The 27,656-nt window shown below is 42.4% G+C and overlaps 2 protein-coding genes across 2 annotated transcripts in view; one reads left to right on the forward strand and one right to left on the reverse strand.

Annotated features, from left to right (window-relative positions):
• On the forward strand, nucleotides 1-19,004 carry CD160 (CD160 molecule). Its single transcript, XM_032151659.2, has 6 exons — nucleotides 1-61; nucleotides 4,896-5,001; nucleotides 8,612-8,756; nucleotides 11,091-11,417; nucleotides 16,373-16,510; nucleotides 18,225-19,004. Exons 3-6 carry the CDS (start codon nucleotides 8,684-8,686, stop codon nucleotides 18,230-18,232), a joined length of 546 nt encoding a protein of 181 aa, XP_032007550.1. The 5' UTR covers nucleotides 1-61; nucleotides 4,896-5,001; nucleotides 8,612-8,683; the 3' UTR covers nucleotides 18,233-19,004.
• Nucleotides 18,815-27,656, reverse strand: part of RNF115 (ring finger protein 115) — a 92,724-nt gene continuing 83,882 nt past the window's right edge. The window contains exon 9 of the mRNA XM_032151644.2: nucleotides 18,815-27,026. Within this exon, the coding sequence (XP_032007535.1) occupies nucleotides 26,895-27,026 (132 nt within the window). The 3' untranslated portion in view covers nucleotides 18,815-26,894. The remainder of the gene's footprint in view (nucleotides 27,027-27,656) is intronic.

A 27,656-nucleotide genomic window follows, 5' to 3' on the forward strand; every position in this document is an offset into this window, starting at 1 on the left:
GAGAGCCATTTCAACGTGAGCCCGCAGTCTGAGAACAAGAAAGAAGAACTTCTGTCTTGAGGTAAAAAGGCCTGCTGGGGACCTGGGGTCCAGGCGAAGGGACGGGATAGTTGATGGAAATGCTCAGGTGAGGACAGGCTTCCCATGAGGTCCCTGAGAAACCTGCCTTTTGGAGGGAAATGTCTTCTGCCCTCTGGAGCCTGGGGAGAAGGTTATTTCTGCCTGCCAGACCAGCATGCTCGCTTTTCTTCCATGGGCATTCAGGGATCTGGCCCCATTCTGACATTCCTCAAATGGAGGAATTCCTCAAATTACCAGAGGAAAGTTACCAAAGTTTAGATCTGCTGGAGCTCTTCAAGGCTTGGCCTGAGACAAGCCGGGAGGTGCCACGGGGCTTGGAGCTGGCCCTGTGAGGCACCTCTGGGGGAAGTTCATGTCCTAGGTGGTTCACGTCATGGACCTCTTGGAGGTCCGTGAATAGATTTATTCATGGGATTTGTGAATTGGCGGAAAAATACATCTTTATTTTCACTAATCTTTAATTGAAAGTTAGCACTTGCTTCAGTTATGAATGTAGACAATGAACCACAATAGAATTTGCCATCAATAGAAAACACAAATATTTTCAAATCTCATTACAGTTGTTATAGATTTCTCCAAATGTCCTTAACGCTCAGCACTACTACAGAATTACAACAGTTATTAGGCTGATGCCAGATCTAAAGAAGCATGTGTACTGCTCTACCACACATTCTTCTAATGTTTTGACAACTGTCTTGTCATAATTTGTTCCCTTTATTATCCCATGTATCTTATGAATTTTTAAATGTTATTCTGAGAAGGGTCTCCATATGCCTTCCCAGAGTCAGGCACCTGCTTTGGTGTGTTGAGCAGGAAGCCTGAGATCTCAGACAAGAGCTTCAAGGGCCCCCCAGCCCAAACGTCTGTTTACTAACAAGTCTGGTTCTACTTTAAGGCAGTTGGGGTTGTGGAGATTGAAAAAGAAGCCCCTTCACAGCTGCAAATGAGAGCTTTCTGGGCGTCTTTTTCAGTGTTGTGGGAGATCTGTATACAGAGGTATTTGTGGAGCTCAGAGCTGACCTTCCACCTCCTCTGAGAGGTTAGATCCGGGCTCCGGTGGCAGAGGAAATGGAGTCTCTTCCTTGCCATCTTGTCCCCACCCTCCCCAGAAAAACCTCTGGCAAAGCTTTATGTGTCATCTAACCGTCACCACATTCCTATGAGGGAGCTTTAAACACAAGAGGAATGTGAGGCTGAGTGAGGTCCAGCAATGTGCTGGTCACACAAAGCTCGGATTTGAACCCAGGAGTCCACAAGACTCCAGGACCCCCTCCGAAGGTGCAGGAGGGAAGAGTTTCCCGCCGTCTGTGAGCTGTCGCCTGAGAGAGGCACCGGGCCCTGGGGCCACCAGCGCAGCTCAGGAGCCCCGGGGAAGATCAAAGATGAGGATGCCAACTCCACGGGCACCCTCCCCCCTGCCCGCGCTGGGGCTCACAACGTTTTAAGAGGGGAGACCCGCCCCTGGCGTGTAGGGGGCCCAGAAACTTCTCACGACCACCTGCTCTCCCCCTATCAAGGGCCAGACTTCTCACGATCACCCGCTCTCCCCCTATTGAGGGCCAGGTGCCGCTCTAGTACATGCTGCGTCCCCAGGACCCACTAGGCCCAACTTTGCACCCCCTCATCTCCCCTCCTAGTTTAGACTTTCCCTGGCTAGCCCTCATGCTCGCTGGATGGCCCATGGCTGGAGTGACGCGGGCCAACGCAGGGCAGGTCGGGGTCACTCGGCTTTGGCTGAAAGGCAGCGCCCTCTGGCGGCCAGAGTGCGAAATCAGCGCCCCTGGCTCCGCGCTGCCGGGTCTCCATCATACCGGGGTGCTCCCCTCTCGGGCACCAAGGTCACTTCCCAGAGCATCCTTGCACAGTGACCCCGCCGCCCCCCAGCGCTGGTGAGGGGCCCACAACAGACTTGCATGCTCTTCTTCAACTCGGCCCTAGGCACCGCGAAGCCTGGCCACTCCAGTGGAATGACCAGCTGCATCAGCCCCTCCAAGCCTGTCCGCCTGTCCTCTCTCTCCTTGGAAGCGGTCCCTACCCTGCGCCCCTCCCATCCCGCTGCACCAGTCCCTTAGGAAACACGCCTAGAGAAGGGACACGACCTTGTCAACATTCCATAGCTACCTAGTGCGGAGCCAGGACTGGAAGCCAGATCTCCTCAGCCCCTTCTCCACCTTAATTCACCCACCGTATTCTTTAGTCAACAACTCCCCAGAGCCCACAAACATCTATGAAGGCCTAACTTCATTGCCGTCTTGCAGCCTTTCCACATCCCTCATCCAGAATTTCTCCTTTGCTGCCGCTTGACACTTTATGACCTTATTACTGTTCTTAGTACAGTCGTTCTTGTGTTAACAGCTGTTCGTGAATGGATGAGTGGCTGTGAGGAGGAGGACAAAGGGGACTCCAAGAGAAAGACTCTCATAACTTGGGTTACAGTCCTGCTCCCCAACTTAGGAGCTGTGATTTTAAGCAAGTCACAAGGCCTCTCCAAGCCTGTATATGCTTGGTACAAATAATAAATTTTAAAAAATAATAACGGCTTAGTGTTTTATAAGGACTAAACACAGTCTTGCAGGTAGATATGCCTGGAACACTGTCCATTGATTCCAATATAAGAAAGCATAAAAATAATCATAGCTATCATTTATTGAGCCCTTACTCTCTGCCAGGCACTGTGCTAAGTAGTTTACATAGGTGACCTCATTTGACCCTCACAACCCTAGGAAGAGAATATTTTGTCACCATTTTATAGGTCATTAAGAGATTAAGAAACTTGCCCAATATTACACAGATAGTAAGTGTCAAAGCCAGATCTGAAACATCCTGGTCTGACTCTAGAGACCATTCAACCACTAAAACGTCTGCCTCTGCTGTGTTAGTGATCTCTGTGCCCCATGGTGCCTGACACATTACAGATGCTCCGTGTTTCTGAAATATGTCTATTTATTAAAGGCTGAGCATAGTGCCTGGCCCAGGAGCCTAAGAAACTTGACCAAATCATGCAACTATTAAGTTTTTTTGTTTTTATTTTTGTTTTTTCGAGACAGAGTCTTGCTCTGTCACCCAGGCTGGAGTGCAGTGGCGCGATCTCGGCTCACTGCAAGCTCCGCCTCTCGGGTTTACGCCATTCTCCTGTCTCAGCCTCCCGAGTAGCTGGGACTACAGGCGCCCGCCACCACGCCTGGCTAATTTTTTGTATTTTTTTTAGTAGAGATGGGGTTTCACCGTATTAGCCAGGATGGTCTCGATATCTTGACCTCGTGATCTGCCCACCTCGGCCTCCCAAAGTGCTGGGATTACAGGCGTGAGACACCGAGCCCGGCACCACTGTTAAGTTTTAGGACCAGGATTTGAACACAAACACTCTGGCTCTAGAGTCTATGCTTTTTAACCATAATTCTGGGCTGAATGAATAATTGCAATCCTTCTTTATCTTCCTCTTCGAATAAAATGATGCTTTGTCACTTAAATTATATTTATATACACTAATTTAGTTTATTATTTTATACAAATTATAATTACATAACATTCTATTCTGTGGATCTGCAATAATTTATTCAACCATTCTCACCAGTGGGTCTTCACCTGTTTCCTTTTTTTGTGGGGGCAGGAAGGCAACGAAGTTTTACTCTGTTGCCCAGGCTGGAGTGCAGTGGCGTGATCTTGGCTCACTGCAATCTCTGCCTCCCAGGTTCAAGCAATTATCCTGCCTCAGCCTCCTGAGTAGCTGGGATCACAGGCACCTGCTACAATGCCCAGCTAATTTTTGCATTTTTAGTAGAGCCAGGGTTTCACCATGTGGGCCAGGCTGGTTTCAAACTCCTGACCTCAGGTGATCCGCACACCTCCCAAAGTGCTGGGATTACAGGTGTGAGCTACCACACCTGGCCTTCACCTGTTTCTATTTTTTTGGTATTATAAACAATGCTGCAGTGAATATCCTTGTACATATATACTAGTACACTCATGCTTTTATTTCTGTAAGCTATAGCCAAAGGGACAGGGTATGTGCATTTGAAATGTTAATATATAATGAGTATTCCCCCAAAGCTCCATAACAATGTATAGTTCTACCTAGAGTGAATGATTGCACATATTTCTTCTTCACCTTACCAAAATTTGATTTATCTTTTAAATTTTTGTTCATTTAACAGGTGGTAATTCTGAAATTCTGAACTCTGAATTTTTAATTTGTACTTCCCTGAATACTTGTAAAACTGAAAAACTTTTTATTGCATTTTGTCTTTTGCGAACTGCCTATTCAGATACTCTATCTTTTATTGTTTCTAATAATTCTTAATTTTCTTGGGTTTTCCAGATGTAAGTTATATCACATATAAATAGTAATAAATTTGCCTTAAGATTTCCAATATTTATACCCTTTGCTTTATTTTCTTGTCTAAATATAATGGCAAACACTTTCAGAACAATGTGAAATAACAGAAATAATAGGAAGCATCTCTGCCTTGCTCCTAATATTAATAGAAATTATCCCATATTTTACCATTAAATATGATGCTGAAATTTTATCTGAGATATACATTTCTCCATTATATTGAATAGTATTCATCCATTACCATTTTACTTAGGATTTTAGTGGGAATTAATCTAAGATGTTATCAGAAGGTAATATCGACTTTCTTTTTTGATCCAATAGTATGTTAATTAATAGATTTCCTAATATTAAATCACCCAAGAATTTCTAAAAATGAAACCTTATTCCATTTGTCATGGTGTATTATATTTTTAATATCTTGTAGGATTGGTTAATTTTTGTGTGTGTGTAATTTTTGATTTTGGTTTTCTTGAGACAGAGTCTCACTGTCAACCAGGCCAGAGTGCAGTGAAGATCATACCTCACTGCATCCGTGAACTCCCAGGCTCCTCCCACCTAAGTTTCTTGAGTAGCTGGGACTTCAGGTATGCACCACCACACCTGGCTAATTTTTGTAGTTTTTGTAAAGACTTGGTCTCACTTTGCTGCCCAAGCTGGTCTCAAATTCCTGGGCTCAAGTGATCCTCCCACCTCAGCCTCCCAAAGGGTTGGGATTACAGGCGTGAGCCACCGCAACTGGGCCTTTCAATTTTTAAAAATTTAAATAAAATATTATAAAACAGAATACAGCAGCATATGAAAAGAATAACATACTAGGCCGGGCATGGTGGTTCATGCCTGTAATCCCAGCACTTTGGGAGGCCAAGGTAGGTGGATCACAAGGTTAGGAATTCAAGATCACCCTGGCCAAGATGGTGAAACCCCGTCTCTACTAAAAATACAAAAATTAGCCGAGCACTGTGGCAGGCGCTTGTAATCCCAGGTACTCGGGAGGCTGAGGCAGGAGAATTGCTTGAACCCGGGAGGTGGAGGTTGCAGTAAGCCGAGATCGCGCCACTGCACTCCAGCTCGGGTGACAGAGTGAGACTCTGTCTCAAAAGAAAAGAATAACATACTATGACCAAATGGCTTCAGTTTTTGTTTGTTTGTCTGAGACTGCAAAGATGTATCAATTTTAGGAAATCTATTAATGTAGATCACCATCTTAATATATCTTAAAGAAAAATAGGCCAGGACGCAGTGGCTCACGCTTGTAATCCCAGCACTTTGGGAGGCCGAGGCGGGCGGATCACGAGGTCAGGAGATCGAGACCACGGTGAAACCCCGTCTCTACTAAAAATACAAAAAATTAGCCGGGCGTGGTGGCGGGCGCCTGTAGTCCCAGCTACTCGGAGAGGCTGAGGCAGGAGAATGGCATGAACCCGGGAGGTGGAGCTTGCAGTGAGCTGAGATTGCGCCGCTGCACTCCAGCCTGGGCGACAGAGCGAGACTCCGTCTCAAAAAAAAAAAAAAAGAAAAATAATATCATTTTAGTTGATATTTAAAGGCAATTAATAAAACATTCACATCCATCCTTGACATTTTAAAACTCTTAATAGAATAGAAATAAATGTATATTCCTTAATAAAATACATCTCATTCTCAAAGCTACTATAATACTTAATAAGGAAACATTTAAGCATCCCCCATTAAACTTAGAAAAAAGACAGAGATTCATTATTACCATTATTATTTAATATTTTTTCTGGAGATATTAACCAACACAATTAGAAGAAAGAAATCAGAGATATAAAATAGAAAAGGAAGTAATTATCATTACACATAATATGACTGCATAACTGGAAAATCCAACAGAATCAACTGAAAAATGATAGAATTAAGGGAGGGGAGCTGGGTATGAAATTAATATCTAGTAAAACAAATAGCCTTTCATATATGAACAACAATGAAAAATTAAAAGATATAATGAATGATATAAAGAGACTGAAAAAATAAGTTAAAAAATACAACAAGTGGAAACAGCAGATGCTGGAGAGGATGTGGAGAAACAGGAATGCTTTTACACTGTTGATGGGACTGTAAATTAGTTCAACCACTGTGGAAGACAGTGTGGGGATTCCTCAAGGATCTAGAACTAGAAATACCATTTGACCCAGCAATCTCATTACCAGGCATATACCCAAAGGATTATAAATCATTCTATGATAAAGATGCACAAGTATGTTTATCGTGGTGCTATTCACAATAGCAAAGACTGGGAACCAACCCAAATGTCCATCAATGATAGACTGGATTAAGAAAATGTGGCACATATACACCATGGAATATTATGCAGCCATAAAAAAGAATGAGTTCATGTCCTTTGCAGGGACATAGATGAAGCTGGAAACCATCATTCTAAGCAAACTATCCCAAGGACAGGAAACCAAACACTGCATGTTCTCGCTCATAAGTAGGAGTTGAACAATGAGAACACATGGACACAGGGCGGGGAACATCACACACCGATGCCGTTCTGGGGCTGGGGGCCCTGGGGAGGGATAGCATTGGGAGAAATACCTAATGTAAATGACAAGTTGATGGGTGCAGCAAACCAACATGGCACATGTACACCTATGTAACGAACCTGCACATTGTGCACATGTACCCTAGAACTTAAAGTATATTAAAAAAAAAGATACAATGGATAAAAGATGACATTTTCAATAGTGAAAAAGAATATGAATTACTCAAGAAACAAACTTAGCTAAGAAGTAGACGAGGACTTTATGAAGAAAACTTCTATACATACCTGAGACACACATATTTGAAAAATGAATTATCACACTCTTGGTTCAAAAGAATCAATGTCACAACAAATTCAGTTCTCCCTAAGTTAAAATATAAATTGAACATATCCCAATTTTAAAATACCAATAGGACTTTTTCTTGGTGGTACACACAGTAGGAAGGGCGAGACTAGACAAGCTGATTATAAAAATCAGAAAAATAAATTTATAGAAAAATTCTTGTTTTCCCCTTTTGAATTTTAAATGCTGTGAATGTAATTATCTCTTCAAAAGTTATAAACTACAAAACTTTAAATATATTTTAAAAACATATACACACATAGAGAGGATTTTTTAAAATAAAAATGTATTTATTTTATACACATAATTGCAATTTGCCCTTTTTGACCTAATGATATATCATGAACATCCCTCCAGGCCCATATTTATAGAAGTATCTCTTTCTTTTAATAATATATAATATTTTGTCACATAGATTAACTGAAACTTATTAAACCATTTCCCTATTGATGAAATTCAAGTGTTTGTTTTTCTTCAGTTTGTTTATTTTGAAACAGGAGTAATTTTTCTTAGCCAGGATTAGAAGATGTAACTATAAAAAGTAAAACAATAAAAATATTGAAAGAAAATTATAGCCTCAATTGGAGGGAAACTTTCCTAAACAATGCAGGAAACCCAGGCAACTTAAAGGAAAAGATAGATATGTTGTATTTAATTACATACAATGCAAACTTCCCTTGTGAAAAAAAGCATCATAAAAAAAGTGAAGAGACAAACAACAAATTGGGAGAAAGTGTTTGCCTAAGAAAATGGCAGATGGGTTAATATCTCTAATACGGAGAAAGTTCCTAAAAGTTAAGAAATGTAAAGAATATGAACACACAATTCATAGACAAGGAAATACTAATGACCAATAAGCATATGAAAAGATCCTCAACCTCACTAATCATGGAAATGCAACATAAAACAGATCTAATTTTTCATCTATCAGATTGGCCAAAATGTTAAAGTACAGATAATACCCAGAGCTGGCAAGGGTACGAGGAAATGTATACTATCAAGCATTCTTGGTGAACATCTGATTCTCAACAGCCTTTTTGGAGAGCAATCTGATTATAGTAGAAAAGAAGTTTTAATCTTCATATTCTTTGACCCAGCAATCCAATTTAACTTAAAAATATATATATGAGAAAATAGCCTTTAGTGTCTCCCTATGTCTCTCCCTCCCCGGCTCCCAGTGTATCTCACTTGGTTTACCGCCTCACTTCCCAGCCAGCTGGACTCTCAGGCCCAAGCCCTCCTCTACCTCCATCATACTCTAGCCAATCAAAGCTAGAGCCTGGGATGGGGAGATGGTCTTGGAGCCCTGGAAGGCTTTGTCTAGTGGGTCCTCCTGTGTTTTCAGGAGAGTGAAGCCAAGGATACCAGCAGAGCCAACATTTGCGTCAAGTTCCTGGGCCTGCTGACAGCGTGCAGGATGCCGTTGGAACCCGGCAGAGGCTGCTGCGCCCTGGCCATCCTGCTGGCAATTGTGGACATCCAGTCTGGTGGTGAGGATAGGCCCTAGAGCAGAGACGGCCCTGGGGAGGATCCTGGGCTTGTGGGAAGGGCTGGATCCCATGATTTTCTCTGGTGGGGAAACAAAGGACTCTTTTTTTTTTTTTTGAGGGAGCCTCGCTCTGTCACCCAGGCTGGAGTGCAGTGGCGCGATCTCGGCTCACTGCAACCTCCGCCTCCCAGGTTCAAGCAATTCTCCTGGCTCAGCTTCCCAAGTAGCTGGAACTACAGGCATATGCCGCCATGCCTGGCTAATTTTTGTATTTCTAGTAGAGACGGGGTTTCACCATATTAGTCAGGCTGGTCTTGAACTCGTGCCTGACCTCAGGTGATCCTCAGGCGCCCGGCTGACTCACTCTCCTTGGCATTAAGGAACGGGTAAAAAATATATTGTCTTTTTCTTTTTCATTAGAACTGATACTACTGCCTATCAGACATTCTGTCTCTGCTATGTGTTTCAAAGAGCCTGGTAATCTGCGCCTCAACCTAAGATTCCTTTAGGCTCTTATATACTATAAATTTGTGAAATCCAGGTTTGAGATCCAGATACTGCAATCTTCATTAACTTCAGCAGCTAGTTACCCACTCTGTGCCTCAATTGGTGTATTTATAAAATGGGAACAGTAATATCTGTCTCTATGGCTATACTGAGGATTTGATATACAGAAAAGCACTCTAATAGAGACCCTATAGAAGCTCCAGCTGGAAAGTAGAAATAAAATATAAACCATTTTGGAGTTAATCAATGGCTGGGATTGCAGGTCTCCCTCAGATATGGGTCTTGGAAGACCCATATCTCTTACTCTTGTAAGAGAATGGCATTTAATATGTAGGAGGCAGCCTCCATCTCTGCCTCTTCACCATTTTCATGCGAGTGAATTTAGTTTACTGTGTATACCAAAGGGAGTCTTACAAGGAAAAGCAAGTCATAGCGGATCAAGCTGCCAAGGGAGTGGGGGAGGGGGCTGGCAGCCTCAGCATCTGCCAGATGAGTTTTCAGCAGAGAGCTGGATTTAACCAAGGTTGGGGTTTTGCAAGGATCCGTCACAGTAGGAGTAAAGCTAAGGGAGCTGAGGGTGGATATAAGCGAGAGATTATAATAATGGACTACAAAATATAGACTACAGAAGGTAGTGAAGTTTGAGGAGAGTGAGGGGCAGTACAAAGTTGGCAGGGCTAGTGCATTGCAAAATTAGGTCAGAGACACCCATTGAGCCAAAACATCCTGGGTTAACCCAACTGTTTTCTTCACTTCTGTATCCAGGTTACAGATTACTTACAGGGAAAATCAAGTGGGCAGATTGGCACCATCAGAGTCGTGGGCTTTGGATACCAATGGTCCCTCAATACTTAGTCTGTTTCTCCAGTCCATTCTAACTCCATTTCCACACAGTGGCTGTTTTTAATCATCTCTGGTATTTCTGTGGTCTCTCTTATCCTATATTTCTTAGAAAAACTTTTACTCATCCTTCAAGTCTCAGCTCCAGCACTAACTTCACTGTGAAGTTTTCCTGATTCTTCAGACTCAGGAATCTCTAAGATTCCTCAATTATAATAACTGTGGAATTAAATTGTAATTTTTTGCTAATTTGTTTTTACATTAGGCTTTAAACTGTGAGAGTGGCCAGGCACGGTGGTTCATGCCTGTAATCCCAGCAGTTTGGGAAGCAGAGGCAGGAGGGTTGCTTGATGCCTGGAGTTCAAGACTAGCCTGGACAACATAGTGAGAATCTGTCTCTACAAAATAAAAAATTAGCCAGGCATAGTGGTGCATACCTGTAGTGTTAGCTATTCGGAAGATAGAAGCAGGAGGATTGCTTGAGCCCAGGAGTTCAAAGGTGCAGTGAGATACGATTGTGCCACTGCCCTCCAGCCTGGGTGACACAGCAAGACCTTGTTTTAAAAAAATTTTTTTTAAATTAAAATTCCCCGGTCATCTAATGGTTAGGAAAAAAAAAAAAGGTCTGACAGTGGGGCTCACGCCCTAGTCATCATAGCCCCAGCAGGGCTTGGCAGAGTGAACACCTAAACATACTTGTTAAGTGGAGAAACAAATACACCTATGAATTAATGGATGCTTTGAGCATATTATTTAGTCCCTTAATTTTCATTTTCCAGATGAATAAACTACTGCCCAAGGAGTTAGGTAACTTGCTTACAGTCACACAGCCATTGATAGAGCTGGAATTTGTATTTCCTGTCTGCCAGCACTACTGCCAGGTTCTGCTTCAGTCCTTCCTTGAAGACTTCTAGTGATAAGGAACAGTTATGGTGAAATTCACAGAATGCTACCTGACCTCTGGGTAATTCTTCCCTTTCCATTCCAGGATGCATTAACATCACCAGCTCAGCTTCCCAAGAAGGAACGCGACTAAACTTAATCTGTACTGTGTGGCATAAGAAAGAAGAGGCTGAGGGGTTTGTAGTGTTTTTGTGCAAGGACAGGTCTGGAGACTGTTCTCCTGAGACCAGTTTAAAACAGCTGAGACTTAAAAGGGATCCTGGGATAGATGGTGTTGGTGAAGTATCATCTCAGTTGATGTTCACCATAAGCCAAGTCACACCGTCACACAGTGGGACCTACCAGTGTTGTGCCAGAAGCCACAAGTCAGGTATCCGCCTTCAGGGCCATTTTTTCTCCATTCTATTCACAGGTGAGTCTCTAATACTCCTAATGCCACCAGGCGGGACGGTGAGCAGGGTTGACAGCTAGAGATGTAACCAGATGGTTCAGGTCCTGGAAAGGCAGTTTCCTTCTTCCTCAATCCTTTTCCAACATCCCCATTGGCAGATGCTGCCTTTCTTCAAAGTGCACATACAAACATAATCTCATTTTGTCTTTAATTTTAAAACTCTTACTTGGGGTGGCCATCGCATTTTTACTGACAGGGAGATGGTGACACAGGGGTTGAAGAGACTTGTCCAGTGCTACTCACTGACTGGTGAAAGTAAAAACAGATAGAAATTATGCCTCCTGGCCAGGTATGGTGGCTCATGCCTGTAATCCCAGCATTTTGGGAGGCCGAGGTAGGCAGATCACCCGAGGTCAGGAGTTCAAGACCAGCCTAGCCAACATGGAGAAACCCTGTCTCTACTAAAAATACAAAATTAGCCAGGTGTGGTGGCGCATGCCTGTAATCCCAGCTACTCAGGAGGCTGAGGCAAGAGAATCGTTTGAACCTGGGAGGCAGAGGCTGCAGTGAGCCGAGATTGCACCATTGCACTCTAGCTTGGGCAACTAGAGCGAAACCGTGTCTCAAAAAAATAAAAAAATAAAAAACAAGAAAAGAAAAGAAAGAAATTAGGCCTCCTGATTCCCAATTCAGAACTCTCCCAGAAATGTGGCTATATTTCTAAATTCAGGCAGACAACGAGATTAGGTTTGAGATAATACGGGTATCTGTCTTAAGGAGCATTTAGTTGGAAGAAACAGAAACCAAAGTACCATAGATTAAAGGAGGAAAAAATAATGCAAAAAAGTACAGCTGGCCCTCCTGAGTTCTAGTTCCTGGAATCAGAAACTAGAAAGGGGACAGGACGCAAAGCAGTTACCATTTCAAACTCTGAGGCAGCAAGGCCTCTGGCTTCTGCATCTGTCTTTCACTCTGTGCATGCTCCCCCTGCTCCATTACTACTTTGGCATATCCTAAATACGGCCACTCCAGCCCCAGCTTGATGTGGCTTCCTTAAGTCAAATTGTGCCCAACAGAAAGTGTCTGTGTTCCTATATTCCCAGACAATAGAGCAAGCCTTCAAAATTCTGTGGGAAAAAAAAAGTTTACCTAGAATTATATATTCAGCCAAATTATAAACCAAATGTAAGGAAAGAAAAAAGACACTATCACGAGATGCAATGACTCAAAAAAATTTGCCTTCCATGTGATCTTTTCAAAGAAGCTACCAGAGGATGTGCTTCAGTAAAACAAGAAAGTGAATCCGTAAAGGGGATAAAATGAGATACAGGAAACAAGGAATCTAACAAGGAAGTTCTAGGCTGGACACAGTGGCTCATGCCTGTAATCCCAGCACTTTTGGAGGCCAAGGTGGGAGGATCACTTGAGCCCAGGAGTTAGAGATAAGCCTGGGCAACACAGGGAGACACCATCTCTAGTGGAAAAGAAAAAAAAAAAAAAAGGAAATTCTAGAATTAAAAAAGGGCAGTTAGTCCAGAAGAGAGCAAGAGAAAGAAGACTCCAGAAGGGAGATCTCTAGGAGGTAAAAATGGAATTGACAGACAGATCATCTTTCTAAAGGCCCATTAAAGACCCGATAAAAGGATTAAAGAAATGGATATGGAAAACTCTGCCAGTAAAAAAATAAAATAAAATCAGGCTGTAGAAAAAACTAAATTTTACAAAAGAAACATAGCACACGACTTGATTTTGCAAAAAATAACACAGAATCCAAATTATGTAAACATGACTAATTTAAATAAAATTTGTGGTACAATTATTTTTAGAAGAATGCAGAGAAGGAAAATGGGTGAAAGTATAATCCTCATCTACTATATTCTAGCACATCTTCATCTACTATAGCAGAAAACCAATAGAAAATGTCTAAATTTTATCACTAGGAAGCAGCAATATGAGCATATTATTTAGGAATATAATAAGACATCTCGAAGAGTTGACAGTGGTTGTCTCAGACAATAAGCCTAGGAGGATAAAAGGGCACTGCTATTATTCTCTATGAACTTTTACAACTATCTTACTTCTCCATTAACTTACAACTATCTTACTTTTTTTTTCTTTTTGTTTTTTTGAGACAGACTCTCACTCTGTGGTCCGGGCTGGAGAGCAGTGGCGTGATCTCGGCTCACTGCAACCTCCACCTCCAAGGTTCAAGTGATTCTCCTGCCTCAGCTGCCCAAATAGCTGGGACTACAGGCACACGCCACCACACCCTGCTAATTTTTTTGTATTTTTAGTTGAGACAGGGTTTTGCCATGATGGCCAGGATGGTCTCAAACTCCTGACCTCAGGTGATCTGTCCACCTCAGCCTCCCAAAGTGCTGGGATTACAGGTGTGAGCCACCATGCCTGACCTATCTTACTTTTTAAGAAAAATAAGTATAAATTACCCACTCACCACCCTCCCCCCATGAAAAACTGGCCCAGAGCCTTTGAACAAATGTTTTTAATCACCTCCTATGGTTCCTAGTTAATTCAAATTTTCAACTTGTTTAGTTTGATTGACTTTGTTCCTTGCTTCCTGGTGTCTTCCTGTCTGACCTAGCTATAGCATTCAGCACTTCTGACTATTCCCTCCTTCATCAAACTGTCATCTCTAGTGGCTTCTGTGACTGTACTCCCCTGGTTCTCTATCTGCCTGGCTGTTCTTTTGTCTTCTCTATTTCCTCCTCCCACCTTTCAAACATGAGTATTCCCCAAGACTCACTTCTCACCCCTTCAACCTTTACTCTCTCTCCCTAGTTCTCATCTACCCATGATTTAAACCAGCATCTCCCTGCAATTGACCAGCAAATCAACTTCTCCAGCTTGAACCCCTTTCCTAAGTTTTAATTAAATGTTTAAACTAAAAACTGTACTCCTAGCTCCTGGATGTCCCACCATTTCCTCAAACTCAGTATCAAAGCTATCCTCCTGAGACCCTATTTCTGTTCATGACTTAGTCAACTTTGGTTCCTCCTTTTTTCTTAACCCCCAATTCAGAGAGTTACTAAGTACTATTGTTCTTCCGCACAGCAGCACAGCAGTACTTAGTGGGGAGGAATAGCAGTACTTTGTTATTCCTTTCCTTCCAAAGGTGCTTTTCAAGTCTTCATCACCTCACACTTAACATATTCCTATAGTCTCCTAACTAGTGAGTCCCTAGAGTTCAGCAACTGTGCCCTACTCACCTTTATATCTCCCACACCTACCACAGGGCCTAGCACTGAGTTGTTGCCTAATAAATGGTCCAGCAACTCTAAATACTGTTTCTGCCTCCAATCCATTCTACATACTACCACCAGCTTGTCTTTCCAAAATGCTAATTTATACATGCCACATCACTCAGTTTTAATGGCTTCTCACTGACTATGGGATAAAGTCTAAATTATGTTAGCCTGGCACTAGAGACTCTGTAGCATTTCATTCTATTTATGTGAATACATTGCTTCAGTTAAACTGCACTAGTGGATACTCCTCTTTCATTCATCTAACAAATAAGTATTGTGCATCCCAGGCCCAGCGCTAAGCCTTGGAGAATAGAATGAGGTACAACACAGTCCTTGCTCCTTATAACCTAAATCTTGTTCTCCTAATATATTGTTTTAGTTGTGAAGATTCTCCCTAAGAAAGAATGCTTTTCTCATCTTCTCAGCATATTTAAGTATTGGAGTCAGCACATCTAGATGGTTTCCCAAATGTGGAAATTAGGTGCATTTTGGAAGGTAAAACTAGTTAAGAGGAGACAGGTAACACATAATAAACAATGTCAGGGTGGGTGGTGGCTCACACCTGTAATCCCAGCACTTCGGGAGGCTGAGGCTGGCAGATCACTTGAGATCAGGAGTCCGAGACAAGCCTGGCCAACATGGTGAAACCCTGTCTCTACTAAAAAAACAAAAATTAGCCCAGTGTGGTAGCACGCACCTGTAATCCCAGCTACTTGGGAGGCTGAGGCAGGAGAATCACTTGAACCCGGGAAGCAGAGGTTGCAGTGAGCCGAGATTGCGCCACTGCACTCCAGCGTGGGCGACAGAGCCAGACTCTGTCTCAAAAAAAGAAATAATAAAATAAAATAAAAAACAATGTCTGCCATTTACTGAGTGCTTACTGTGGGCCAGGCATTGTGCTAAGTGATATAATATTATTTAATCTCCATGGTCTTTTGAGCTATTGTCCTGTGATAACTCAAGCTTGAAGATAATTTATGTTCATCCAACTAGTAAATGATGGACAAAAATCCAGATCTAGTCCAGGTGCAGTGTCTCATGCCTGTAACCCCAGCACTTAGGGAGGCCAAGGCAGGTGCATCACTTGAACCCAGGAGTTCGAGACCAGCCTGGGCAACACAGTGAAAACCTGTCTCTACAAAAAATACAAAAATTGGCTGGGCATGGTGGCACATGCCTGTAGTCCCAGCTACTAGGAAAGCTGAGGTGGGAGGATCGATTGGGCTCGGGGCATGAGGCTGCAGTGAGCCATGATCACGCCACTGCATTCTAGCCTGGATGACAGAGAAAGACCCTGTCTCAAAAAAAACAAAAACAAAACAAACAAACAAACAAAAAACCCAGATCTATTCCAAAAGGGCAAGATTTTAACTTATGCTAAATTGCTTGACTCACTCTAGAAAATGGGGCTATTTGGGGATACCCAAGTCCAGGGTGACTAAGCTGTTTCAGCTATCTCTGTGGCAAAACTTTAGTTACTTTAAGATCTATCTGCATCCCTAGTGTCTGACACACAGGAGATTCTGTATTTATTTATGGCTGCTTAAGTACATCATCATTACCCACAATGTTAAAAATACTTATTTGGGCAACGAATTACAGCGGGAGGAATCCTTGGAGATCATAAAAGAGATGTTATGAGATGATGCAAAAGGAGGTACTGATGATTTCTGAAACCCTCCCCTGATCCATGATTCTCTTTTGAACCAGAGACAGGGAACTACACAGTGATGGGATTGAAACAAAGACAACATCTTGAGTTCAGCCATAATGAAGGCACTCTCAGTTCAGGCTTCCTACAAGAAAAGGTCTGGGTAATGCTGGTCACCAGCCTTGTGGCCCTTCAAGGTATGTCCAAAAGAGCCGTAAGCACCCCAAGCAATGAGGTATATGTAAGGAGTCCGTCTTCTTCACCCCAATGAAAAGTCCCACACATATAGCAGGCTCTTAATAAATTTGTTAAAGAACCTGTATGATGAATCAGATGCTTTACACATGATGATTCTAACCTTATACAACCCTTGCAAGCAAACATCCTCTGGTTACTCATCAGGAAACAGACACAAGGAAGTTAAATAGGGCCTGGTGCGGTGGCTCACGCCTGTAATCCCAGCACTTTGGGAGGCCGAGGCAGGCAGATGCCTTGAGCCTAGGAGGTTGAGGCCAGTCTGGGCAACACGGCGAAACCCCATCTATACAAAAAAACACAAAAATTAGTCAGGCATGGTGGCACACAACTGTAGTCCCAAGCTAAGGCACGAGGATCACCTGAGCCCAGGTTGGTTGAGGTTGCAGCGAGCCATGATCATGCCACTGTACTCCAGCCTGGGTGACAGGGTGAGACACTTTCTCAAAGAAAAAAAAAAAAAGGGGTTAAATGTTGCCAGTCACAGCAATTAATACAGATCCTTCTCACTCTAAAACCTTACACTCAGTAATGATCTACTATATGCAAAGCACCTCTTACCTCCTTCACCACCCCATTCATTGAGATTGACTCCTCCCCTTTCCAGAAACAGGACCACCTAAACATTCCCTATTCCAGTCCCTTATTTGCAAGTCATCAAAAGAAAACAGAGATTTCAAAAAGAAAACAGAGACCTTATCTGTAACCCTTGGTAAGGATCTTCCAAATTTAAGCCTATGCCAGTTTTCAGGAGGGAACATGAATATGAAAGTCTGACCTTTAGACATAATTTTTTATTGACTTTAAATTCCCTTGGTTAGGCTACTGTAACCAGTAAAATACATTTTAGAATAAAAATTATAAAGGGGAAATTGAATCTAGCCATACAACCTACTACCAGTTACTATCTTTGATTTGCAAGTCATCCTAGAGCAAAAAAAAAAAAAAAAAAATCATCTCTGGGCTTTTTTTCCTTTTCCACTCAGGTGAAGAGAATGAACTTTTGAATCCAATTTTTTGTTTTCTCCTACATTCAAGTAGCTTTAAAGTTAACCAAAGGAAAAAACCAAAGCTCAATATTTGATTAAACGAGAAAATATACACTACTTAGAAGCTTTCTTTTCTTTATCCTTCTTCCCCAACTCAAGGCTTAGTAGAATTATTGAAAGAGGTAGTACACATGCTTTTTCAGGTCCAGAAACACCACATAGATCAAGTTATCATGCTTACATGTGGGGAAAAGGAGGAAGGAGTTTTCTGGACCTCTGTGCCTCTCTCAGCTCATGAAACTAATTTCACTGAATATCCTTGTCTTATCACTGTGCCAACAATTCAGAGCTATACGTGGAAAACCTACCTTCAACTTTTTGAGTGGCATCTATTGCTTCTTTGATTGTTCCTTCCAGCAAGGAGCGATCAAAGGCTAGCCCCCTTCCCACTCCCACCAGAATCAGATTTGCTCAAGATTACAACCCTAATTTAGTAATAAGACGCAATACATAAAATAGTTCCCACTTTTCCTTTTCCAATCCCTTTACAGTCATGAGGGCCTATCAAGCACACATCTCAGGACAGGTCAGACTTCATTATATCAGGTATTTTGTTGCTATTCTAAGTTATAAGGCAGTAATACAAACTTTCTTTTTCTTTTCACAGCTTTGTAAGCCTTGTGCCAAAAGAAACTTTTTAAAACAGCTACAGCAAGATGAGTCTGACTCTGGCTTAGTATCTTTCTCATTACAATAGGCACAGAGAAGAATGCAACAGGGCACAGGGGAAGAGATGCTAAATATACCAAGAATCTGTGGAAATATAAGATGGGGCAAATCAGTGTAATCCCTGACTTTGCTCCTCAAACTTGCCTTCTTCCCTCCTAAGCTCCAGTAAATAGACAGAACAGCTTTCACCAAAGTGGCTAGAATAGTCCTCAAATATTGGATAAATATGTGCATTTTTGTACCCCAGAACAACTTTTCCTCCCTCTTCATCAATATAGTAAAATAAGTCAAGTCAAACAAAATGAAAACACCAAATTTTGGGAGAATAAATTTTTATTTAACACTATAAAGGAAAGAGAGACAAAACAAGCAAAGATAGGTAGGACAGAAAGGAAGACAGCCAGACTCAGTGACTGACTTGGCATGAAAGTGAGGAAATGCAGACAGACCTCAACATTCAACAACATCCACACAGCACTGCTGAAGATTTGTGCAGACCAGGAGCACCGCAGACTACCACTGCCCAGCTTCAACTAAATACTTGTTAACCTCTTTGGTCATTTCTCTTTTTAAATAAATGCCCATAGCAGTATTTGGAGTCTTTTCTCCTAAATCCACAAACTCTCTTCTTTCTCTTTGGACAGATGACCTCTTGTCATAGTTAAGCAGAGAGTGGACAGGATATTCCTGATAGGAGCAACTACATGAGTAAAGGGGTTAAGAGCACAGAAATTTAGCTACAGCTCCATGGTGAGCCATTAAAAGGAAAGAGACACTTTACCTGTGCTCCTTGGCAAGGACCTGCCAAATGTGGGAGCTTAGGTTTGTGGGAACGGAAAGAGATATGGCTGAAGTAGATGAGGAAGACCCTTATTAGTGATAGTCTTGAACCTCAAACTAAGGATTTTAGACTGTATCCTATGGAGATAAAAGGACTAGCCATGAAGTCAAAAAGACCTGGATTCAAATTCTGGCTCTACAACATACCAGCTATTTGTCATTGGGCAAATGAATTTTTTTTTTTTTTTTTTTTTTTTTGAGATGGAGTCTCACTCTGTGGCCCAGGCTGGAGTGCAGTGGCGCGATCTCGGCTCACTGCAACCTCCACCTCCCGGGTTCAAGCAATTCTCCTGCCTCAGCCTCCCAAGTAGCTGGGACTACAGGCATGCACCACCATGCCTGGCTAATTTTTGGTTTTGGTAGAGACGGGGTTTCACCATGTTGGCCAGGCTGGTCTCAAACTCCTGACCTCAAGTGATCCGCCCGCCTCAGCCTCCGAAAGTGCTGGGATTACAGGCGTGAGCCACTGCACCCAGTGCAAATGAGGTTTTGAGATGCTATTTCTGTTTACCTATCTGTAAAAAGGGATATTGCCTACTCTATCTTCTCTTTCCACAGGATTGTTCTGGGAATCAAAATGAGTGTCTGGATTTGGAACCTAAAGCCATTCGAATTCTGACTCCAAAGTCTCCAAAGCTTTCTCCACTACATCACATTCATCTTAATCTTTCTCTGTTTTAAATATGTTAGTTCTGTGTTTCTAACTAAATAATAAGCTCACATAGGTAGAGATGTCTTTTGTTTTTACTATACAAATAATCTTCTGGAGCTACTCAACATTAGACAATCACTGGAAGTCTCAGAAAGAAGATATATCCAACTATAGGAAAGGTTTCAGCCATTGTACTATACTAATCATAGTCCACATATAAAAATCTGACACATAATCACAGAAAGGAAACATGATCACTGCTTAAATGTCTTATGAAGACATTTAAGAGCATCATATTACTAGCTCTGACTCGAACTAAGCAGAATATATACAAAGCAATCACACTTTGTACATACCAACTGAGTCTTGCTTCTAAAGAGTTTATTTACTCTGCTTATCTCAAGACTTGGTTAAACAGAAATTTAAAATACTTGTGTCTTGGCTTCCAAAATGTGTTGATACAATTGACTTCAAATAAGCCTACAAATTTCACGCATAATAGGTAGTTTTCTGGACACGCATCTTAGCCCCAATCTATGTGAGTGATTCACAACCATGGGTTTTGAACCTGTGAGGCCATGAGGTTATCAGAAGGAATCTATATACCATAATCTTCAGCCTGAATAAATATCTTTCAAATATTTGTATATACTATATTTCAATTGGATGTAGATTCTGGTGTGACTAATAAAGATAAATTGACTTAAAAGTATTACTGAAATCATAGCAGCTTTTTGTTACATATTCTTTAATCAAAAATACTAATAATATGGCTATCATGTTGTTGGAAGGGAATCTAATAATTTGGGGGCTTGTTGTTTTGAGACAGGGTCTCTCTCTCTTGCCCTGGACTGCAGTGGCACAATGTTGGCTCACTACAACCTCTGCTTCCTGGGTTCAAACGATTCTCCCTCCTCAGCCTCCCAAGTAGCTGGGACTACAGGTGCATGCCACCACACCTGGCTAATTTTTGTATTTTTAGTAGACATGGTGTTTTACTGTGTTGCCCAGGCTGGTCTCAAACTCCTGACCTCAAGTGATCTGCGTGCCTCAGCCTTAAAATGCTGAGATTACAGGCATGAGCCACCATGCCCAGTCAAGAATCTAGTAATTTTTGGACCTGGAAAATTGTGTTTCTTATTAGAAAAAGTAAAAAATCAGAGGCTTACATCCTATGATCACAGATCTAAGTGTTCTGGTTGAAAGAGGAAGAAGGGGCAACATACAAACTACACTTCTGTGGACACCACGTGTAGTTTGGCAGGAAAACAAAGTATGCACATATAAAACCTTAAAAGTTGAATGCCTATAATGTACTTGTCTGTGGCAGGTATGAGAGATTGAAACCTTACAATGTCACTGGGATCAGACACGGGCTCTGTTTTGATCCTGGAAAGCATCACCAGCTGTATACAATGTATTCTATGCATTCTATTTTAAACCCCTGGAGCAGCTCAGTGGCTCCCCGGCTGAATACTGAGACACTGACACTACTGCAGGCTAGGATTTCCCCCTATAGGACAGCTACTTGTGATACTTACCCCATCAAAGTTTTCCTCCATCTTACTGTGACAGAACCTACATGAGATTCATTCGGGAAATTCTCAACAAGAGTACTCTATCCTGTAAGTCGTCCCCAATCCCCAGATCTCCAATGGATTATTCTTGTAAACAGCACTTTTATCTTCCAATCTCTCTACCACAGAGGCCAAAAAGGGTTTTCCCCTAACATCCAAATACCTACTCAGATACCAGCCCTGCTCCTTCTCTTAAAATCTGTCTTCTCACCTGGGTGCGGTGGCTAATGCCTGTAATCCCAGCACTTTGGGACGCCGAGATGGGTGATCACTTGAGGTCAGGAGTTTGAGACCAGCCTGGGCAACATGGCAAAACCCCGTCTCTACTAAAAATACAAAAATTAGCTGGACATGGTGGCACGTGCCTGTAATCCCAGCTATTTGGGAGGCTGAGGCAAGAGAATCGCTTGAACCCAGGACGGGGAGGTTGCAGTGACCTGAGATCACGCCACTGCACTCCAGCCTGGGCGAAAGAGTGAGATTGTGTCTCAAAAAAATAAAAATGTGTCTTCCAATTCTTAAGCCCCAAAGCTGTTTTGTTGTTGTTGTCATTTAAAACAGACACAGACTATGCTTCCCTCCTGATTTATTAAGACCGACATATTTAATTTGCATTTCTTGAGGGAATAGCACCTGGAAACCAGGGAGAAAGAAGCTGAAGCATGCAGGTCATGAATTATTCAATTTGGTGTCAATAATGTGTCAGAAAAATTAAAAAAAATCAATAGATAACTGTATTGTAGTTCAACTGATTATAATATAGAAGCAATAGATGATGAACACCCTTTCCTCAAAGTCATTTATTCTCAACCTTTGGAAATGATTAGGTTTTTACCTCCAGTGAACCCCTTCATCACAGAGCATAACAGGGCACCAGCCCAGGCCAACAGTGCCACATACCAGAGAACTCAGGCAAACAAAGACCCTAAAGGTTATGTACAATGACAGAATGAGACTGTGAGGCTCCAGGCCTCTTCTGTATCCCTGCTCACTTTACCTCAGTGCACACCATATCCCTTCTTCCTCCATTGTGAAATGTGCATACATGTGTTTGTCTGTGAATATATAAATATCTCTATTTACATACATATACATATATAAAAATGGGCAATACAAAGACATAAACAAGGAGTTTTTCCTAATAACTATTTAATCAGAGACTGATTGAAGAAAAAACAAGTTCTTCCCCTCAAATTTTCCTTCTAACTCGAGAACCAATTCCTGGACCAATTCCTGCTCAAAGAAAACATTTAAGAAGCACCTGTCGGCTGGGCGTGCTGGCTCACACCTGTAATCCCAGCACTTTGGGAGGCCGAGGCGGGTGGGTCACCTGAGGTCAGGAGTTTGAGACCAGCCTGGCCAACATGGTGAACCACTTCTCATAGAGACACATTATTAACTTGGTGAAACTTAAGTGGGATGAGGAGCACTCTGTATACATGTATCATTTCTGTTTTTCCTCATTGTGATGGTTAATCTTATGTGTCAACTTGACTAGGCCACATGATACCCAGATATTTGGTCATACAGTATTCTGGGTGTGTCTGTGAGGGTGTTTTTGGAAGAGACTAACATTTCAATCAGTAGACTGAATACAGCACATGTCCCTCCCTAATGTAAGTGGCCCTCATACAATCAGTTGAAGGTCTGAATAGAACAAGTAAGGGAGAAGTCCTCCTGCCTGACCTCAGTCTTTTCCTGCCTCTGAACTGGAACGGAAACATCAGCTCTTCTAGGGTATCCAAGCTGGCTTTCAGACTGGAACTACACCATCTCTAGCTGGCCCACTGGATCTCTAGCTGGCCCACTGCAGATCTTGGGACTTCTCAAACTGCATAATTGTGCGAACGAATTGCTTATAATAAATCTCAGGTTGGGCATGGTGGCTCCCATCTGTAATCCCAGCACTTTGGGAGGCCACGACAGGCAGATCACCTGAGGTCTAGAGTTCAAGACCAGCCTGGCCAACAAGGTAAAACCTTGTCTCTACTAAACATATAAAAAATTAGCTAGGCATGGGGGCAGGTGCCTGTAATCGCAGCTGCTTGGGAGGCTAAGGCAGAAGAATCACTAGAACCCAGGAGGCAGAGGTTGCAGTGAGCTGAGATTGCGCCACTGCACTCCAGCCTAGGCGACAGAGCAAGCCTCCATCTCAAAAAATAAATAAATAAATAAATAAATAATAATAATAATAAATCCCTGAAGAATCCTAACTCCTCAACATAAATTAACCTGGACATCTGAGGTGCCTCCCATTATAAGAAGAAACACAACAGATCCATTAAGTGGGACAGGTCTGGCAAACAGCAAAATGAGTCTCACACCCTCTATCCATCAGAGCAAAAAAAGTGAAGAAAATTTCATGTAACTTTGTCTGATGCTGTTTGCTATACTGTGTATAAAAAGGCAGACCCCTATCCAGTACTTTGTTTCCACCCTTTTTAAAGCTACTCAGATCCTTTCTAGTTCTCTAGGCATTGGTTCTCTAGCTGTAAGTAAAACTACAACTGCCTGTCCTGGCATCTCCAGACACTGACAAGCAAATATGTCCAGGCTGTCATAATTTTTCTGAGACAACTGATATTGTGTATTTGAAAACTGCAATGTGTCCCAAGTTCAACATAGCCTTCCTCCATCTAAGTAGTGGCGAAATATTCATAATACACCTCTAATTTCCTTCCGTCCTCCTCCCCAATTCAAAACCAGTGTGTATTCTCAAGCTACATTTCAGGGGCAACGCACAGTAAGTAGATCTCATTCCCCAAATAAACAATCACTACAGAGGTGTAATATGGGAGGTATATGAAAAAACATATTTTATTCCCTCTGGGCCCAAATGAATCATACTTTCTGGTCATGACTTTTAGAGGCAGGCTATTATTTCAGCAGGCCACTCTCTCACTTTTTCTTTTCCCTCTCTGACTCCTTCATCCTCTACCAAAGTACAGAGAAACGTTATCTCTAGCCCCCTTCCGTCACCCACAAATCAGTGTATGATAGTCAACAAAAACTGAGGAAAGACTTCTAGCCAAGAAAAAGACCCATTAAAGAGTGGTGTTTTTGTTCTGATCATTCTAAACTGATCATTCTGATCATTGTTGATGTGACAATACAAATGGTAACCCTCTGTACCTTTTTTTTGGTACACCAACAGCTGTTCTATGTCCCCATCATTTCCTTTTGAGACCTTGAAGTTTCAACAACATTTTTCACCTTCTTAATTTATCCAATGTTAAACACTTGAATGCTACAAAGAGCATGTGCATAGGACACTACTAGGCTGAAAAAATAAGGCCTACCTCTCCCAGGCCAAGCTGTTTTGGACATGATCACACTGATCAGTTTGAGTCCAAGTATAGCCAGAACCAAGGAGAAAAGGAAAGTTTCAGAGATGAAAAATAGGCTTAAAAATTAAAATGTGGCCGGGCGCGGTGGCTCACGCCTGTAATCCCAGCACTTTGGGAGGCCGAGGCGGGCGGATCACGAGGTCAGGAGATCGAGACCATCCTGGCTAACACGGTGAAACCCCGTCTCTACTAAAAATGCAAAAAATTAGCCGGGCGAGGTGGCAGGCGCCTGTAGTCCCAGCTACGCGGGAGGCTGAGGCAGGAGAATGGCGTGAACCCCGGGGGGCGGAGCCTGCAGTGAGCCGAGATCGCGCCACTGCACTCCAGCCTGGGTGAAAGAGCTAGACTCCGTCTCAAAAAAAAAAAAAAAAATTAAAATGTGACAATGTAAAATCTTAACTCCTGAAGACCAATGAATTACCAAAAACAGTGAACTGGCTGCAGACACTTATTGTCTCTATTTCTGTGAGGCAAATTATTTTAAGATTACTAGGAAAAAAGACAGTAAACAATGAGTTGAGCACTTTGAGAGGTTGAGGCAGGCAGATCGCTTGAGCCCAGGAGTTTGAGACCAGCCTGGGCAACACGGCAAAACCCTATGTCTACAAAAATACAAAAATTACCCAGGCATGGTGGCACACGCCTGTAGTCCCAGCCACTTGGGAGGCTGAGGTGGGAGGATCACTTGAGCCTGGGAGGTCGAGGCTGTGGTGAGCTGTGATCGTGCCACTGCACTCCAGCCTAGGCGACAGAAAAAAAAAAAAAAAATCTATGAGTTGGGGATTTTTTTTTTTTTTTTTTGAGATGGAGTTTCACTCTTGTTGCCCAGACTGGAGTGCGATGGTGTGATACGGCTCACCGCAACCACCTCCTGGGTTCAAGCGATTCTCCCGCCTCAGCCTCATGAGTAGCTGGGATTACAGGCATGCACCACCACGCCCAGCTAATTTTCTATTTTTAGTAGAGACAGGGTTTCTCCATGTTGGTCAGGCTGGTCTTGATCTCTTGACCTTGTGATCTGCCTGCCTCGGCCTCCCAAAGTGCTGGGATTACAGGCGTGAGCCACCGCGCCCAGCGGGAATCATTTTTTAAAATCTCAGAAGCAAAGATCTCAAACATCTGTCTTTCTGTGCCTGTATGCTGCCCAACTCATTCCCAAAAAGGAATGGGAATCAGATTCCTACCAACATAAGGCTCCCAGTATATGTTATGTAGGTTTCTGAGGAAACTACATCAACTGAAGTAGTCTTTAAAAATTAAAATAAGAGGCCAGGCGCGGTGGCTCACGCCTGTAATCCCAGCACTTTGGGAGGCTGAGGCGGGCGGAACACAAGGTCAGGAGGTTGAGACCATCCTGGCTAACATGGTGAAACCCCATCTCTACTAAATATACAAAAAATTAGCTGGGCATGGTAACAAATGCCTGTAGTCCCAGCTACTCGGGAGGCTGAGGCAGGAGAATCACTTGAACTCGGGAGGCAGAGGTTGCAATGAGCCAATATCGTGCCACTGCACTCCAGCCTAGGCGACAGAGCGAGACTCCATCTCAAAAAAACAAAACAAAACAAAATTAAAATAAGAAAACCAAAGCACACAATGATAAACCACTTTTCTCTTCTTGCTGTAATTTTTCTTTGATTTGCTCTCTGGGGATCAAGACAAAACAAAATCATTAGTCTTAGATTCCTGAATTTGACCTCGCCTCATAGCTAATGTGATCAAGAGTAGTTTGTTTGTTTTTTTTTAATACAATTAAGACAAAAGGACTTTATATCAGCAGGACTTTAGGGCTGTGGTTCCACTGTTTTTATAGTAAAATACACTAATGGTGGGGTAGAGGTTGGAGAAGGAGGTGGAAACATCCGTTACAAGGCAACACGACAGACAGCAGGACCCTAACTAGACTTTAAGGAATTAATTCTATTCAGATGGGGGGAGCCCTACATAATTAAATTTCACACTTATAAAATTATCACTCTGAATTCAGGGATAAGAGGCATTTGGTTGTAGATACAATTCTACCTGTAGATACTAACTTTAAATTTAAAGAGGAAAAACATTCATTGCATTTATATTATGTGTTGAGTTTCTTACGTGATTCCTAAATCCATCTACTAATTTTTTGTTTTGATACAATTTACAGCTATGGTAAGATGATTACCACAGCCCTGATTCAGGTGTGGTCTTTAGCTTCAGAAAGTCCATCGGTCATGTAGCTGACTGTCATTGCTAAATCTGTTGCTTGGAGAGGCCTCAGTGTTCTGGCTTTGCCGAGTAGAGTCCTCACCATTTAAGCTCTTCCTACATACAGGACATGTGTCATGCTGAAACAGAAAAATATTAGTCTATGTGAAGATCCTGGCCTGAGAAGCTGGGAGTACTGCACACTTAAATAACCCTGAGAATTGTCACATCAAAAATTATGACATGCAATAGAAAAACAATAGAGAATGCATCCTCATACAGCATGCACTGGCTCTAAGGTGCGATACCAGGATATCTCCCAAACAGAACTTTAAGCAGAACTAACAGGAATAATTCTAGGCCAGCAAGTTAATACCAGCTAACACATACCACCAAACAGAACTAACCAGAAACAGTGAGTGATCTATGACAAGAGGGTAACTGCCCATTACTTCCCATATGTTCTAGAGCAGAGGTCAGCAAACTTTTTGTTTAAAGGGACAGGAAAATTGGCCGGATGCACTGGCTCACACCTGTGATCCCAATACTTTGGGAGGCCGAGGCAGGTGGATCACTTGAGGTCAGGAGTTTGAGATCAGCATGGCGAAACCCTGTCTCTAGTAAAAACACAAAAATTGGCTGGGCATGGTGGTGCACGCCTATAATCCTAGCTACTCTGGAGACTGAGGCACAAGAATCACTTGAACCCAGGAGGTAAAGGTTTCAGTGAGCTGAGATCACGCCACTGCACTCCAGTGTAGGTGACAGAG

Source organism: Hylobates moloch, unplaced genomic scaffold (genome assembly GCF_009828535.3).
Source record: "Hylobates moloch isolate HMO894 unplaced genomic scaffold, HMol_V3 SCAFFOLD_5, whole genome shotgun sequence".
Taxonomy (NCBI): Eukaryota; Metazoa; Chordata; class Mammalia; order Primates; family Hylobatidae; genus Hylobates; species Hylobates moloch.